Source organism: Arvicanthis niloticus, chromosome 16 (genome assembly GCF_011762505.2).
Source record: "Arvicanthis niloticus isolate mArvNil1 chromosome 16, mArvNil1.pat.X, whole genome shotgun sequence".
NCBI classification, from domain to species: Eukaryota; Metazoa; Chordata; class Mammalia; order Rodentia; family Muridae; genus Arvicanthis; species Arvicanthis niloticus.
Genome location: NC_047673.1, coordinates 60117931 through 60133558, shown reverse-complemented (window position 1 = coordinate 60133558; position 15628 = coordinate 60117931). Strand labels below are relative to the sequence as shown.

The window sequence follows — 15628 nt, the reverse complement described above, 5'->3', positions numbered from 1 at the left end:
CCTCCCCCATTTCCCCCCAAATTCTTCGCAGGGGCGGGGCTGCTGCTTGCAGAGCGCGCGCTGATCCTGGGAAGAGCAGCCTCTGGTTGGACGGTTATCTAGGCCAGTCGGCTCGCCGCGGCAATAGGCCGAGATGCCTGCCCATCGGCTCCAGGCCCCGCCCACGCTGGGTGGGACTTACAAGGCCGGTTTGCTGCGCGGCTGTGGGATGCCCCTGCGTTGACTGTCTGGGCCCGCGCCTGTCCGCGCTAATGCGGCCGACCCCGCACCACCATGTAAGCGGCACCTGCAGGTGGACGCTGGCTTCTCCGCCCGGGACCCCTGCGTCCTGCCTTGGGCCCCGGGCCCCTCGATGACCTAAGGTGAGCTGGATCTGTTCCCCGAGAGAGGAGTCACCAGACTGCCAGGCCTCCACTGGGGGTGGGAGGGTGCAAGGGGTGGATAACCGCCAAGCTCAGCATTCGCACTGCTAGGATGCTGCGGAACCCTGGTGGCCTTGACCCCACCGCGGGGGTGACGGACTCAAGGGAAAAACGGGTCGGGCTGGCAAACAGGATTGGCGCTGTGCTTTAGAGAGGCCTCCACAATCAGGGTTCCACAGCCCTTAGAGATGAGGTGCACGGCCTGCTTTTCCCTCAAGTGCATCCGGGGCCACACAGTCGGGTTATTTAATGACCATCACTCCAGCGGCACCCAGGCCGTGATGGAAAAATGAAGCTGGTCCCATCCCTCTGCCTCAGACAATGGGGGTGCGCTGCGCCGGTATCCCCTGGTGTTATGTAACCGCCTGTGGTTGTCATGGACACCGGGGGGGGGTGGCCAAGGGAACCGGATGGAGGCCCAGAGGCCCCCAGTCAGGTTCTGCCTTCGTCTTCCTGGCTGCCACTAAGGTTGTGTGGCATCCCTTAGAACACAGGGTACCAGGATGCTGAGGGTAGCAGCCTCCATTGGTTCTCGCTACTGTGCGAGTCAGCTCTCTTCTGAACCTGGAACTGGATACAACCTGAGTCCCAATGGCCAACATCTTTCCCTGGCCTCATCGGTCATTAGTCCGATTCACACCAGAGGCCTGAGCTGAGAACTTTGACATTTTAGAATAACAGCCAGGCTTTATGGTTTGTCATCTCACCACCTAGGAGCTTGGGCACAAGGTTGAGGCCAGCCTGGGCTACAGAATGAAACCCCTTGTGAAAGGTTGTCAGTGATGGGGGTTCACACGAGTCATTCCAGTACTGGCAGAGGCAGGAGGATTGCAAGGAGTTTGAGACCAGTGTACAGCCCAGTACTACAAAGTGAGACCTTGTTTCAAAAACCAATGGCATCACGTTGATGCATGCCTGTCACTCAACAATTTTGGGGGAGGTAGAGGCAGGAGGACTGTGGAAGTTTGAGGTTCTCCTTTGTCTTAGAAACACACCTGTATGCTCAACTTGCTACAACTCCAGAACTGGACGCCAGAGCAAGGCCAGCCTGAACAGCACAAGAATTTCCAAGCCAGCCTGGGCTACATGAGCCTCTTTCTCAAAACCAAGCATGCAAACCAGCTTGCACCGATGCTTGCATAAATCAGTTCGAGAGGAGATGCACCCATGCTTGCATAAATCAGTGTGACAAGCGATGCACCCATGCTTGTATAAATCAGTGAGTGAAGAGATGCACCCATGTTTGCATAAATCAGTGTGACAAGAGATGCACCCATGCTTGCATAAATCAGTGAGTGTGAGAAGAGATGCAGACATGCTTGCATAAATCACTGTGTGAAGGGATGCAGACATGCTTGCATGCATGAGTGTGAGAAGAGATGCAGACATGCTTGCATAAATCAGTGTGACAAGAGATGCAGACATGCTTGCATGCATGAGTGTGTGAAGGGATGCAGACATGCTTGCATGCATGAGTGTGTGAAGATGCAAACATGCTTGCATGCATGAGTGTGTGAAGGGATGCAGACATGCTTGAATGCATGAGTGTGTGAATGCATACATAAAGGTATGGATTTGTGAATAAATGATAAACTCCAGCTGCTGGGGCAACTTTTGCTTTAATGTTTTCTTCTGGAAGCCCATGCTCTCGTCAGTACTATACCAAGGGACACCCTGAGAACTTGTCCGGCATTAGAGTGTCGGGGAACATGGAAGAGGCCTCCAGGTCCTGCTTACCCGATGCATGACCAGAGCCACCGACCCTGAGCTGTCTCTCTCTCCAGGACACACCATGCTGACCGGGGTAACAGATGGCTTCTTCTGCTGCCTGCTGGGGTCTCCCCCTAACGCTGTGCGGCCGCTGGAGAGCGTTGAGTCCAGTGATGGCTACACGTTTGTGGAGGTCAAGCCAGGCCGGGTACTGCGGGTAAAGCATGCGGGTCCCGCGCCTGTCCCCACGCCGCCACCACCTCCTCCTGAGGATGATTCAGGGGTCAAGACGGGCCTTGTGCGCTGTCAGCGCCGTATCACAGTGTACCGCAACGGGAGGCTGGTGGTGGAGAACCTGGGCCGAGCGCCTCGTGCTGACCTGCAAGGCCGCAGTGGCTCTGGGGACCCGCCTGCCGCACTTGAGGTAGAGTTGGCTGAGCCTGCAGGAGGCGACACCCGGGCCACCTCGGGCAGCGGGCGGCGCCGCCGCCCACGGCGTCCCAAGAGGACCATCCACATCGACTGTGAGCAGCGCATCACCAGCTGCAAGGGTGCGCAGGCTGATGTGGTGCTGTTCTTTATCCACGGAGTGGGTGGCTCGCTCGCCATCTGGAAGGAGCAGCTGGACTTCTTTGTGCGACTCGGCTATGAGGTGGTGGCACCTGACCTGGCCGGCCACGGAGCCAGCTCTGCACCCCAGGTTGCAGCTGCCTACACCTTTTACGCATTGGCAGAGGACATGCGGGCCATCTTCACACGCTATGCCAAGAAGCGCAACGTGCTCATCGGTCATTCTTACGGGTAAGATCTGAGTGGGCTGCTCGCAAACCATTCCCTTCCTCCTGGAGCTAGGTTTAGACAAGGCTATGTGTAGTCCAGGCTAGCCTTTGTTTGTTTGTTTGTTTGTTTGTTTGTTTGTTTTTTCGAGACAGGGTTTCTCTGGGTAGCCCTGGCTGTCCTGGAACTCACTCTGTAGACCAGGCTGGCCTCGAACTCAGAAATCCGCCTCCCAAGTGCTGGGATTAAAGGCGTAGGCCACCACCGCCCAGCCCAGGCTAGCCTTATGTAGCTGAGGCTGACCTAGGACACCTGGTCCTCCTGCCTTTACATCCCAAAGGTTAGGATAAAAGTCTTCTTCTATGCCACCCCATGCAACTTCTTTCCTTGCAAAATGTGATTGGGCTGGGGGCGTGGCTCAGAGTGGACCTGCCTAGAATCCCCAGTGAGGGGGCTGGAAGTGTGGCTCAGGGTGAAACCTTGACTAGAATTCTCGAGTGAGGGTCTGGGGGCGTGGCTGGGGTGGAGCCCTGCCTAGAATCCCCCAGTGAGAGAGCTAGAAGTAGCTTGACACTAGAGCTCTGACCTAGCAAATAACGTTAGTCATTAGTGTCTGGTCAGTGGAAGCAGGTGTGTTGTCACCATACTTAGGAGGCTGACACTGGAAGATAGCTCAAGATGTAAGGTCAGCCTCGGCTATGAAGTCCTTTCCAACCCAGGGCTACACTTACAGCAAAAATGTTTAAAAAGACATGTTTTATGTTTTTTTTTTTAAAGCAATAACAATAAAAACCAAACTACAAAGAGTCTGGGCATTGTACCCTAGAACTTCCAAGGCCGAGGCATGAGGAGTGCTATGAATTCAAGACCAGCCAGAGGTATAGGATGAGACTTTATCTCAAAAATCAATAAGCAGCAATGAAAGGCAGGAATTGCAGCCCTCATCCCACACTTGGGAGGTGGAGACAGAATCAGATGTAATGGTCGCTCTCAGCTACACAGCTCCCAAGGGAGTTTAACATACGTGAGGACATGAGGAGGAACACTCCCCACACACCAACGCTGGGGAATAGCTCAGGGGTAGAGGTATGTACCTGGCATGCACAAGGCCTGGCTTCAATCCATTGCACCTCAAAAAAAATTAATTTAAAAATTAATTTTGTTTTTACTTTTTTTTTTTTTTTTTTTTTTTTGTTTTTTGAGACAGGGTTTCTCTGTATAGCCTTTGGCTGTCCTGGAACTCACTCGGTAGACCAGGCTGGCCTCGAACTCAGAAATCCGCCTGCCTCTGCCTCCCAAGTGCTGGGATTAAAGGCGTGCGCCACCACCGCCCGGCTTGTTTTTACTTTTAAGACAGATCTGTCTACATAGCCCTGGCTGTCCTGAAACTCACATGGTTAACCTTGAACTCACAGAGATCCACCTGCCTCTGCTTCCTGGATGATGAGATAAAAGGTGTGGCTCACCACGCCCAGCCTAAAAAATAATTTTTAAAAGCTGGTCATGGTGGGTCGTGCCTGTAATTTCAGCACTTTGGAGTGTGAGGCAGGGGCATTTATTGCTATGGTCTCAAGCCTGTCCTGGGCTATTTAATACAGTTTGTCTGAAAAAAAAATGTTTATTTTTTACAAACATATAATAATCACCCAAACTATGAGTTATTGTGGGACAGCATTACATATTCGTGTGTGTGTATGTGTGTGTGTGTGTGTGTTGTGGCCTAATGGTCAGGCCCATTCCACTTCCACCCCTTCTATCTGGAGCCTTCAAGCTATTAACCAGGTGATGTGGGGTGAGCAGGGCAAGCCCCTGACCCTGAAATTTCAAGATCAGTTTGGGCAGCAGAGCACTGAGACTTGGTGTCTTAACAAGAACAAACATAAAAGCCACATGGGGGGGCACAAGCCTGTAAATTCAGTGCTTCAGGGACTGGGACAGGAGGATTGCCATGAAGTCCATTCCAACGAGGCTATACAGTGAGGGAGGCTGTTTCAGAAAGGGGGAGGAAGTAGGTAGTTCTCTGTGTAGTTGCTTGGTACCCAGTGATTCTGTCCTCCAAGGGGCTGTAGACATGAGTGCCCTCTGTCCCCGCGTATCTGCCCATGACGTCCTGTCTTCAGATGCTGGGCAGAAGCACTCTCAGTGGAGAGCCCCTGAGGGGATTCTAGAATCCCGCTGCAGCTGTGAGGGTGACTAGCACTTCCCTAGATGCCGTTGGAAAGGCATGCTCACCAGGACGTCGGTGTCGGATGGGATGGTGCTGTGTGCAGTTAGCAAGCATCACCCAAGGAAGCACATTCCTACTGGGGGAACAGCAAAGTAACAGGACAGCCAAGGTCACTGTGTTAGTGGTCACAGCCATGCCAGATGGTATACAGAAGCATGTCTGGGAGGCAGGCACATTTCTGGGAGTTCTAGTTCAGCCTGGTCTACACAGCAATTTCTGAGCCAGTCAAAGCTAAAGTGAGCAATCCTGTTTCTAGCAAGAACTACCCCAAAACTTACAGGGGCTGCGTGCTGTAACCCTAGCACTCGAGGGTGGATGTGAACCTTGGTTATGTAGAGACTGTCATGGGATTGTTAAGAGCTTGCCTCAAAACCAAAGGGCCAGCCTGTAGCTCAGCGGATAGAGCGCATGCCCAGTGTGAATAAAGCCAGGGGCTCTGTTCTCAGCACTGCATACCTGGTCATGAAGGGGCACCCCTCCGTCAGCCAGCTGGGTGCCCAGGCAAGGAATTGGTCTCTGAGGGCCTGCCTAGCGATCAAGGGAAAGAGTAAAGCGCTGTCAGTGTCCTGCCGACTCAGATTCTCCCCTCCCATCCCTGCCTCCAGTGTCTCCTTCTGTACTTTCCTGGCCCATGAGTACCCAGATCTCGTACACAAAGTGATCATGATCAACGGCGGGGGCCCCACGGCACTGGAGCCCAGCCTCTGCTCCATCTTCAACATGCCCACGTGTGTCCTGCACTGCCTGTCGCCTTGCCTAGCCTGGAGTTTCCTCAAGTAAGATCTCTGCCCCTTAGATCCCGGCAGGGGGAGGGGTGACTGTGCGTTACTGATCTGTAGGGGCTGGTTCTGGGGTGTGTCCCATAGTGGTCAGGCTCAAATGACGTCTTCGCATCCCAGGGCCGGCTTTGCCCGCCAAGGGGCCAAGGAGAAGCAGCTGCTGAAGGAGGGCAATGCGTTCAATGTGTCGTCCTTCGTGCTGCGGGCCATGATGAGCGGCCAGTACTGGCCAGAAGGTGACGAAGTCTACCATGCGGAGCTGACGGTTCCTGTCCTGCTGGTGCATGGCATGCACGACAAGTTTGTGCCAGTGGAAGAGGACCAACGCATGGCTGAGGTAGGTTCTGTGATCCCGGAACACTACCCCAAACACACTCCTTGTGCACAGGGATCAGAGGTGGGGCCTGTGCCTGGGCGTGACTCCGGGGTGTGTGTGGTCCCAAGACTGGCATCCTGCCAGAATGGATTCTGAATAGGCTTGGCCTGTGGGAAGCCTGATTTTCCAGAAAGGTGCCAGTGGAGGCAAGGCTGAGTAGGTGTGAACTTTCCAGATGGGTGTGTCTTTCTGACAGCTCTGGGTGGGCGGGGTTTTTGAGTGGCAGGCTTTGATGTGTGGCTTCCATTGGTTAAGATATCTGATGGCTGTAGCTCCGTGATTCTTATGGCTGTTCAGGAAAGGTATGGGGAAGGGATTGCACCAAGGGCAGATCTGTCCTATAGGGGACACTTGGAGACATCTAGAAACATTCGTGGACAGGGGAGGAGGGCAGAGAGGCTGCCCAGCACTCTACCACACAGCTGTTGCCTGGAGAGCAACGAGCCAACCCCAAGTGTCAGCAGAGCCAAGGTTGAGAAGTCCAACCCCGGGCATATTATAAGGCGCTTGATGGGTGTTGTCTAGTGAAGGATACCTGGAGAGGGTCCAGAAGGGTGACAGGCCATCCCTGGCATCCTCCTGGGTTGGGCTGACCGGTAAACAGCAGGACGGACTTCTCGGTGTGCCCGCAGATTCTGCTGCTGGCCTTTCTCAAGCTCATCGAGGAAGGCAGCCACATGGTGATGCTGGAGTGTCCTGAGACGGTCAACACGCTGTTACACGAGTTCCTGCTGTGGGAGCCAGAACCTGAGGCCGAGCCAAAGCTCGAGCCAAAGCCCAAGCCACAGCTGCTGCAGCCAGAGCCGGCCCCAGGGGAGGAGAAATGACCAGCGGCCGGGACTCCTGGATCTTGAGTAGTAATACTTGAGGCTCCCTTAGACTGGGCATGGGCTGGCTGGGCGGGGCCTCATGCCGATGGGCGGGGCCTGGGCATGCCCCAGAGCAGACCGGGCATAGCCAGTGTTGGAGACTAAGTGCCCAGGGCAGCTGCTGTGCCCTTTCCACGCGTGACTGAAGGGTGTGACCTTGTACAGAGCTCCCTCCCTGCCTCCCCGAGTCCCCGAAGCTGCAGCGTGTGGGCTGCCACCCCACTCGGTCTTCCCCTCCGCTGTGCTCCATTCTGCACCGGGAAGCCCCAACGGGAACCCTGGGGAGGGGCTCCTATCCTGTCCTGGGAGACCTTACCACGCCATCCCCATTGCTTGGGACTGGGAGCTAGCACCCAAGGAGGGAGGGGCCGGAGCCACAAATCCCCGCACATGGCAACTTGTAACTCAATAAAAAAAAAAAAAAAAAAGACAATCCAAACTAGCCTCCAATTTGTGATCTTCTTTCCTCAGCATCTTGAGGGCTGAGATGATGGGCAAGTAGCACTGTTTGGCTCAATCTCTGTCTCTCTGTCTCTCTCTCCCATCTCTCGCGCCTCTCTTGCCTCTCCCCTGTCCATGTTTACTTTCATGGGATGACCAGATCATGTGAGACAGTGGAATGGTTCCCCACAACCCCCAGACAAGGTTTCTCCGTGTAGCCCTGGCTATCCTGGAACTTGCTCTGTAGACTTAGGCTGGCCTCCAACTCAGAGATTCCCCTGCCTCTGCCTCCTGAGTGCTGGAATAAAGGTGTGCACCAGCACCAGTCCTGTCAGGCAGTGGAATGTTCTAGAGTAGCTTCTGCTTTCCCTGCTTGTTCTCCTCCCACCTCAGGGACCTCATTCTCCCTGAGAGCACCATCTATCACAACACTCCCCCTTGGCCTGAGAAAGGGATGTCCTCAGTCATGAACACATGTGCACACCCACCAAACATGCACCCTGACATCTAAAACCAGACCTGGACAGGCCAGCATGCATCAGCCCTTCTGGACAGGCCAGCATGCGCCAGCCCCTCTGGCAACTCAGGCTTCTTGGTCACTTACTCAGCACACAGCCTTGGCTCTGGCTGTCCTGAAGCTGCAGCTCTCCCTCCCCTCAGCCAGGAGGACAAGCAGGGTGCACTACAACAGATGTGCCCACTATCATGGTGACCTCAGGCCCCTTGGCACACAGAAGCCCCTTGTGGATTTGGTCTAATGTTATTTATATTACGTTAATTGGGTCCTTAATATTATAAGAGAATCCACATGTCCATATGTAAGACACTGAGGGTCCTTGACCCAAGTTGTTTTTGATTGGTAAATGAAGTTACCAGCAGCAAATGGCTGGGTAGGGAGACAAAGGCAGCACTTTTAGGATTCTTGGGCAAGGGATAGGAGGGGGCTGCCATTTCAGGAAAGTAGTAAAGACCAGGCCTGAGAGGTGCAGAAGAGAACATAACCATCATGTAAGAGTCAGGGATCACTGCCCAGGAGACTACAGGTCTGGGTCTGGGTGGCCAGGATGAAATACAGATTTTAGTAAGTGATGAATCAGGAATATTGGAGGAGAGTGTATTAGCCACATGGAGGTTAAGAAGTGGCCCAGCCATTGAGCTGTTGAAAGCATATTTTTAAAAAAAATACTCTCTCTGTCTCTCTGTCTCTGTCTGTCTGTCTGTCTCTCTCTCTGTCTGTCTCTCTCTCTCTCTCTTTCTCTCTCTCTCTCTCTCTCTCTCTCTCTCTCTCTCTCTCTCTCTGTGTGTGTGTGTGTGTGTGTGTGTGTGTGTGTCTCCTGTGTCTTTCATTAGGAACCCAGAACACTGGGGCGGGTAGTGAGGAGCTTGCCAGCGCCACCAGGTAATTCGATTAATTAGATTAATTGGCCAACTACAACAGCCCCTTTTGCTTGATTCTGTACTTCAGAACAGAGCAGATCTGAGCTCACAGGAGACTTCACTCACGAAAGGATGCGCCCCATTGGGGACTGTCCCCGCCCCGTCCCCGCCCCCCATACAGTTAAAGCAATGAGGCAGGAGGGAAAACCTAAGGACACTGAGGCAGCCTGGGAGGGAAGGCTGGGACATGCAGGATCACAGCCCCTTTGGGACAGAGGACCAAATGAGGGAAATACACACCCCAGAACCACCTGAACCCACACACCAAGATATGACAGTCCATGAGGACAGCATCCTGATCCCTGAGCCATGCCCCTGCCTCATTTGAAGATTTCTAGGCAGAGGCTCCACCTGAGCCATGTCTGCTGAGCCATCTCTCCAGCCCAGCGATATTTTTCTAGTTAAACATTTCCATTCTGGAGGGAGGCTGGTGAAAGCTAAATAAGTAGGCAACTCAAAAATCTCAGAAGGTCCCGGAGACTTACAGGATTCATGTAACCCCTTCTTCCTTAAAGTTACATATTTAGTGAAGACTGAAATCTTCAACTCATCAGCTGCCTGGGCAGGAGTTCAGCTTTTGTGAGCTGTTAACTCATGCTGAAGTTGGATTTCTACAGTGCAGCTGCCTTCCATCATTTCTGCCGTAGATGGTTTCTTGTCTGGGGTAAGATGGTGTTCACGCCTCCCAGGAAAAACTACAACTGGCATCTGAATGGGAACCAACAAAAGGGCAAGAGGAGTCCAGAGGAGGAGCTTTGCAGAGCCTGGAGGTGCTTGATATCTGCTCCTGGGGCAAAGAATGTGCAGGGGCAATGGGGCCGCTTCACCCTGGTCATGTGGATGGTGCCTTCAGTGCTATGGTGCTGGGTGCATGCATCCTGTGATGATGGCTGAGAGTGTAATATCCCCAGAGGGAACCCTGGTGCACCTTTCTCTTCGTGGTTGTTAGTGTACTACCTTCTAGGGTTTTTTTTGTTGTTGTTCTTGTTGTTGATTTTTGTTTGTTTGTTTTTTTGAGACAGGGTTTCTCTGTGTAGCCCTGGCTGTCCTGGAACTCACTCTGTAGACCAGGCTGGCCTCGAACTCAGAAATCCGCCTGCCTCTGCCTCCCAAGTGCTGGGATTAAAGGCGTGCACAACCAGTGCCTGGCTAGTGTAGTACCTTCTAGATGAGGGGTCTGCCATGTGAACATGTAGATACCCTGAAGACAGTTGGGACCTGGGAGTCCATCATGGCCCTGAGAGTAGCACAGATGGACTGAGGCTGTTGGCTAATTGCTCCAGCAGCTGTGTGGCCACTGTCAGGATTGCTGAGAGATGAAGTTTAAAAAAGAGATGTCTGTACCCTCTCTCCTCCCAAAGTCCCAGCAGCAAACCCAAGTCCACCTCCACCCCAGTTTGCCCCTGAGAATCAGTCTAGTTTATTGAGCACTGGTGGGGTCATACTCTGGAGCCTAAATGACATCATTGCAAAGATTTTCCCAGCATGCAGCTTCCCCATAGCTTCAAAGATTCCACCAGCCTTCCAAGCCTGTGTACTTCAAGCCCCTCCAAGACACAGAGGCTATGTGTCATTAGGGCACAGCTGCAAACGGCTGCCTTGGAGAGACAGTTGGCATCTCAGGTGCTGGTCCCTTGACCCTCAGCCACCCCCTTCTTCCCTTTAGGAGTCACCAAGCACAGCTCTGGTGGCTGACGTGATGAAGACAGAGGCCACTCTGCTTAGAAGGGCATGTCCTGCAGTCACATGATGTGTCACTAGGGTCAAGGAGAGTGGCTTGTGTAAACAGGCACCGAAATGGAAATAGAGCCATAGCCAGCAGCCTTCCTGTCAACTTGAAAATCTGTGACAACGTAGATAAAAAAGAGAATGAGGTGGAGGTGGAGGTGGAGGTGGAGGTGGAGGTGGAGGTGGAGGTGGAGGTGGAGGTGGAGGTGGAGGTGGAGGTGGAGGTGGAGGGGGAGGTGGAGGTGGAGGTGGAGGTGGAGGTGGAGGTGGAGGTGGAGGTGGAGGTGGAGGTGGAGGTGGAGGTGGAGGGGGAGGTGGAGGTGGAGGTGGAGGTGGAGGTGGGGGTGGGGGTGGGGGTGGGGGTGGGGGTGGGGGGGGGGGGGGGGGGGGGGGTGGGGGTGGGGGTGGGGGTGGGGGTGGGGGTGGAGGTGGAGGAGGAGGTGGAGGTGGAGGTGGAGGTGGAGGTGGAGGTGGAGGTGGAGGTGGAGGTGGAGGTGGAGGTGGAGGTGGAGGTGGAGGTGGAGGTGGAGGTGGAGGTGGAGGTGGAGGTGGAGGTGGAGGTGGAGGTGGAGGTGGAGGTGGAGGTGGAGGTGGAGGTGGAGGTGGAGGTGGAGGTGGAGGTGGAGGTGGAGGTGGAGGTGGAGGTGGAGGTGGAGGTGGAGGTGGAGGTGGAGGTGGAGGTGGAGGTGGAGGTGGAGGTGGAGGTGGAGGTGGAGGTGGAGGTGGAGGTGGAGGTGGAGGTGGAGGTGGAGGTGGAGGTGGAGGTGGAGGTGGAGGTGGAGGTGGAGGTGGAGGTGGAGGTGGAGGTGGAGGTGGAGGTGGAGGTGGAGGTGGAGGTGGAGGTGGAGGTGGAGGTGGAGGTGGAGGTGGAGGTGGAGGTGGAGGTGGAGGTGGAGGTGGAGGTGGAGGTGGAGGTGGAGGTGGAGGTGGAGGTGGAGGTGGAGGTGGAGGTGGAGGTGGAGGTGGAGGTGGAGGTGGAGGTGGAGGTGGAGGTGGAGGTGGAGGTGGAGGTGGAGGTGGAGGTGGAGGTGGAGGTGGAGGTGGAGGTGGAGGTGGAGGTGGAGGTGGAGGTGGAGGTGGAGGTGGAGGTGGAGTGGAGGTGGAGGTGGAGGTGGAGGTGGAGGTGGAGGTGGAGGTGGAGGTGGAGGTGGAGGTGGAGGTGGAGGTGGAGGTGGAGGTGGAGGTGGAGGTGGAGGTGGAGGTGGAGGTGGAGGTGGAGGTGGAGGTGGAGGTGGAGGTGGAGGTGGAGGTGGAGGTGGAGGTGGTGGTGGAGGTGGAGGTGGAGGTGGAGGTGGAGGTGGAGGTGGAGGTGGAGGTGGAGGTGGAGGTGGAGGTGGAGGTGGAGGTGGAGGTGGAGGTGGAGGTGGAGGTGGAGGTGGAGGTGGAGGTGGAGGTGGAGGTGGAGGTGGAGGTGGAGGTGGAGGTGGAGGTGGAGGTGGAGGTGGAGGTGGAGGTGGAGGTGGAGGTGGAGGTGGAGGTGGAGGTGGAGGTGGAGGTGGAGGTGGAGGTGGAGGTGGAGGTGGAGGTGGAGGTGGAGGTGGAGGTGGAGGTGGAGGTGGAGGTGGAGGTGGAGGAGGTGGAGGTGGTGTGTGCTTTCTGTCTCAGGCCTAGGGCCCTAAAGGACAGAGAGCACAAGCCACACATACTCCAAGAGCCTTCTTTGGTCTAAGAACTTGGAACCGGTAAGGAAGGGTCAGATGAAGAGAAAGAACTGAGCAGGTGAAAGGTCACAGAGATGCCCCTGGGTTCCACCTTTAATGTAGAGGAAGGAAAAGACCCCAGTTTAACAGGCAGACTTAATAACAGCCAGTGGAGGTGTCACTGTGGTCTGGTGTCCTGCCTCTCAAGTACATGAGCTGGAAAGAACTTTTTATTAAATGGAATAACCTATCTTAGCCAGGCTACTGACGCTGCAAACCATGGGTGTGTGCTGGTTTGAGTAGGTTTAGCCCGATAGACTCGTGTGTTTGAATGCTGAGGCCACAGGGAAGGGCACTATTTGTGTGGCCCTGTTGGAGTAGGTATGGCCTTATTAAAGAAAGTTCATCACTGTGGAGTCAGGCTTTGAGGTCTTAAACGCTCAAGCTATGCCCAGTGTCAAACAAATCCAGTCTCCTCCGTACTCCCTGCAGACCCAGATGTAGAACTCTTGGCTCCTTCTCCAGCACCGTGTGTGCTGCCACGCCGCCACGCCTCCCACCAGGATGAAAATGGACTGAACCTCTAAAACTGTAAGCCAGCCCCAGTCAAACGTTTACTTTTTAAAGAGTTGCCTTGGTCACTGTGCCACCACAATGGAAACCGTAAGACAGATGAGTAAGTAAGATGAGATCAATCTGAGAGTTTGGCTGAAGGAGGAAAAATGAGTCACCTGGTGAACTTCAAACAACGGATGCATAAGTGAGGTGTCCATGGAGAGTTAGGATGGGAAGAGAGGAAGGCAGGGCAGCCAGGGGTTGGCTACAGCCAGGAAAGTCAAGCAAGGCAAGGCTTCTGTGGGGCCAAAGTTCCTAGGGAGAAATTAATAGAAATGTCAGCAACGCAATAGTGGCCCCACTCATACAACCAACCATGCTACCCCCAACTCATGCAACCAACCATGCTGCCCCCCCCCCCCATCATGCAGCCAACTATGCTGGGGCATGTTTTGGAGGCTTAAAGCCTAAACAAAAGTTCACAGAAAATATAAAAAAGAGATTAGTGCTGACCTTGGGTGGGTAGGTACCCCCTGGATTATGTAGTGTCCTAAAGTGGAAACTTCTGGCTTCTTTGGGAAGTCAGTTATGTCAAATAATGCTTTGCTGGGGCATAGAGATGAAAGGGTGTTTTGCTAGAGCAGACATGTGAAAGGACGCGTGATGTTTAGAAAGAGTATGAACATGACCCCTCGGACAGTGGGAGCTGAGCACGGCTCGCTTGGCTCTGCACCACTAGTCTTCACTGAGGACGGTCAGACAGCCGTGCACTGGTTCCTTACACTGCACGGCCGAGCTTCCCTTGTGGTGATGTCACAGAGAGAAACTTGAAGTGGAAACTTATGGTTTCTTTGGTAAGTCAGTGTGTCAGATGGTGTTTTGCTGGGGCAAACACGTGAAGGAGTGATTTCCTGAAGTGGACACAGGTGAAAGATACTGTGTCTGAAGCAGACACAGGAGAAAGGATGTTCTGCTAAAGCAAGCACGTGAAAGGACACGTGATGAGGGTTCTGTGCTAATAACACTCATGGATTCGTTCATCTTACTTTACACAGTTGAGTTCCATTGGTCAGGACTGCGTAGAGAGAAACGCACCTGGAGAGCTGCGACTTCTCGCCGCTTTCACACGCGGGCTGAGTGGCAGAGTGACATCAGCTGAGACAGTCGCACGTGCTGAGGCAAGACACCTGGAGGACACATGATGTTTGGAAGGTATAAATAGGACTCAATGACCCGTGACAGAGGCTGGGCTAGGCTTGCTTACCGAGCTCGCTGTGCAGTGCCTGTGGGTCTCCTGTCTCTGCTGATCCTTGCTTCCCTGAGAGAGGCACAGTGGAGAACTTCTGGTGTCTCTCCAGGCTGAGGCCTGCCTGTCTCTGCTAGGTAGAGCCACTGCTGCTGATTTGTGTTTGCTGTCCCAACTCTACTGAACTGAACTGCTGGTGTATCAGTGATGTGTTTGTGAGTGACTCCCACTGCTGACCTGTGAACTGAACTGCCGATTTCCGGACAGCAAAGACGGAGTTGCTCCAAAGAACCTTTCTAAACAGGTCCACTTCTGCCATATCCTTTCTTTCCCACTACCGCTGGTGGGTGGTGGGCTACAAGGAAGGTTAAAGTGTTTAGGAACATCTTTTAAAATAGGTCTTAAAAACGTTAAAGTTATAGAAACTCTCCAAAAAACTTCTTGTGAGGTTCCTGTGACTTCTTGCTCGTTCTGCAGACTCAGACCTGTTGGCAAGCCTCACGTTTTATTTCTGGATTGAACTGCCTTTGCTGATTCGTGTGTGCTGTCTGCTAAGTGGACTGGACTGCAGCTGCTGATTGGTGTGTGGTGTTTGCTAGTGGACTGGACTGAGAACGACGAAGATTGGAATTGCCCTAAGGCATTATTTCTAAACAGGTCTACTTCCCCCGTTTCCTAATAACCTTTCTTTTCCACTGCCTCTGGTGGGTGGATGGTGAGCTAGAGGAAGTTTAAACCCTCATTAAAGTAGGCTGAGAAAATAAACACCTACAGTGTCTGTGCTTTCCCTGTAAGACAGTATACTGGGATAGAGGCAAGCAGCCAGATGTGGTGATGGAAACACAGAGACCACAGCACTGGCTTGGAATCCATCAAAACTGGAGACCAGCTTCAACAATGGCCAGAGGGTAGCCCTGTCCTCACTGGGCCTCAGCTGGGCTGGGCACTGTGATTTAACCCACTGCAGCCAGTGGGGCGAGAGGAGTGGGTGGGTCTCATGGCTCCCACCCACACCTGTGGATGCAGCATCTCCATCCGCTGTGCTCACTGTTGCTCTTTTGATGAAAACAATGATAAGAAGTGGTAAGATCTGCCCGTGAACTGCTGGACCATGACGGTCCTTCCTTGTTGGTGTCTCCATAGCCTCCCAGCACTGACTGGAAATGGATGAGGGTGGGCCAGTCACAGGGGCCATGTACACACCTATGCAGCTCCAGCGGGTTCCTGCTTGCAGCTTTTCAGATCATGGCTTCATCCAAGGCTTTGCCAAAACCAACTCATGGTCTCTTATCAAGAGGGATGAGAGGGTTCCCTCATTCCTCTTCTTGGGTTTTGAGATACAACTTGAGCCCCTAAGAGGACACCAGTGGCTGGGATCAAGACAGCTGCTCCCGGTCTCAGAGGAGGCAGAAGCCTGTAGC

At 53.9% G+C, this 15628-nt stretch overlaps 1 protein-coding gene and 1 long non-coding RNA gene across 2 annotated transcripts; both read left to right on the top strand.

Annotated features, from left to right (window-relative positions):
* Positions 1–67: 67 nt before the first annotated feature.
* On the top strand, positions 68–7599 carry Abhd8 (abhydrolase domain containing 8). Its single transcript, XM_034520212.1, has 5 exons — positions 68–362; positions 2207–2933; positions 5742–5912; positions 6036–6252; positions 6924–7599. Exons 2-5 carry the CDS (start codon positions 2215–2217, stop codon positions 7116–7118), a joined length of 1302 nt encoding a protein of 433 aa, XP_034376103.1. The 5' UTR covers positions 68–362; positions 2207–2214; the 3' UTR covers positions 7119–7599.
* A 4776-nt stretch (positions 7600–12375) lies between these two features.
* Positions 12376–14957, top strand: LOC143434624 (uncharacterized). The gene is made up of 4 exons (XR_013104247.1): positions 12376–12997; positions 14017–14173; positions 14345–14511; positions 14685–14957. It is a non-coding gene; the product is annotated as an uncharacterized LOC143434624 (long non-coding RNA).
* The last annotated feature ends 671 nt before the right edge of the window (positions 14958–15628 follow it).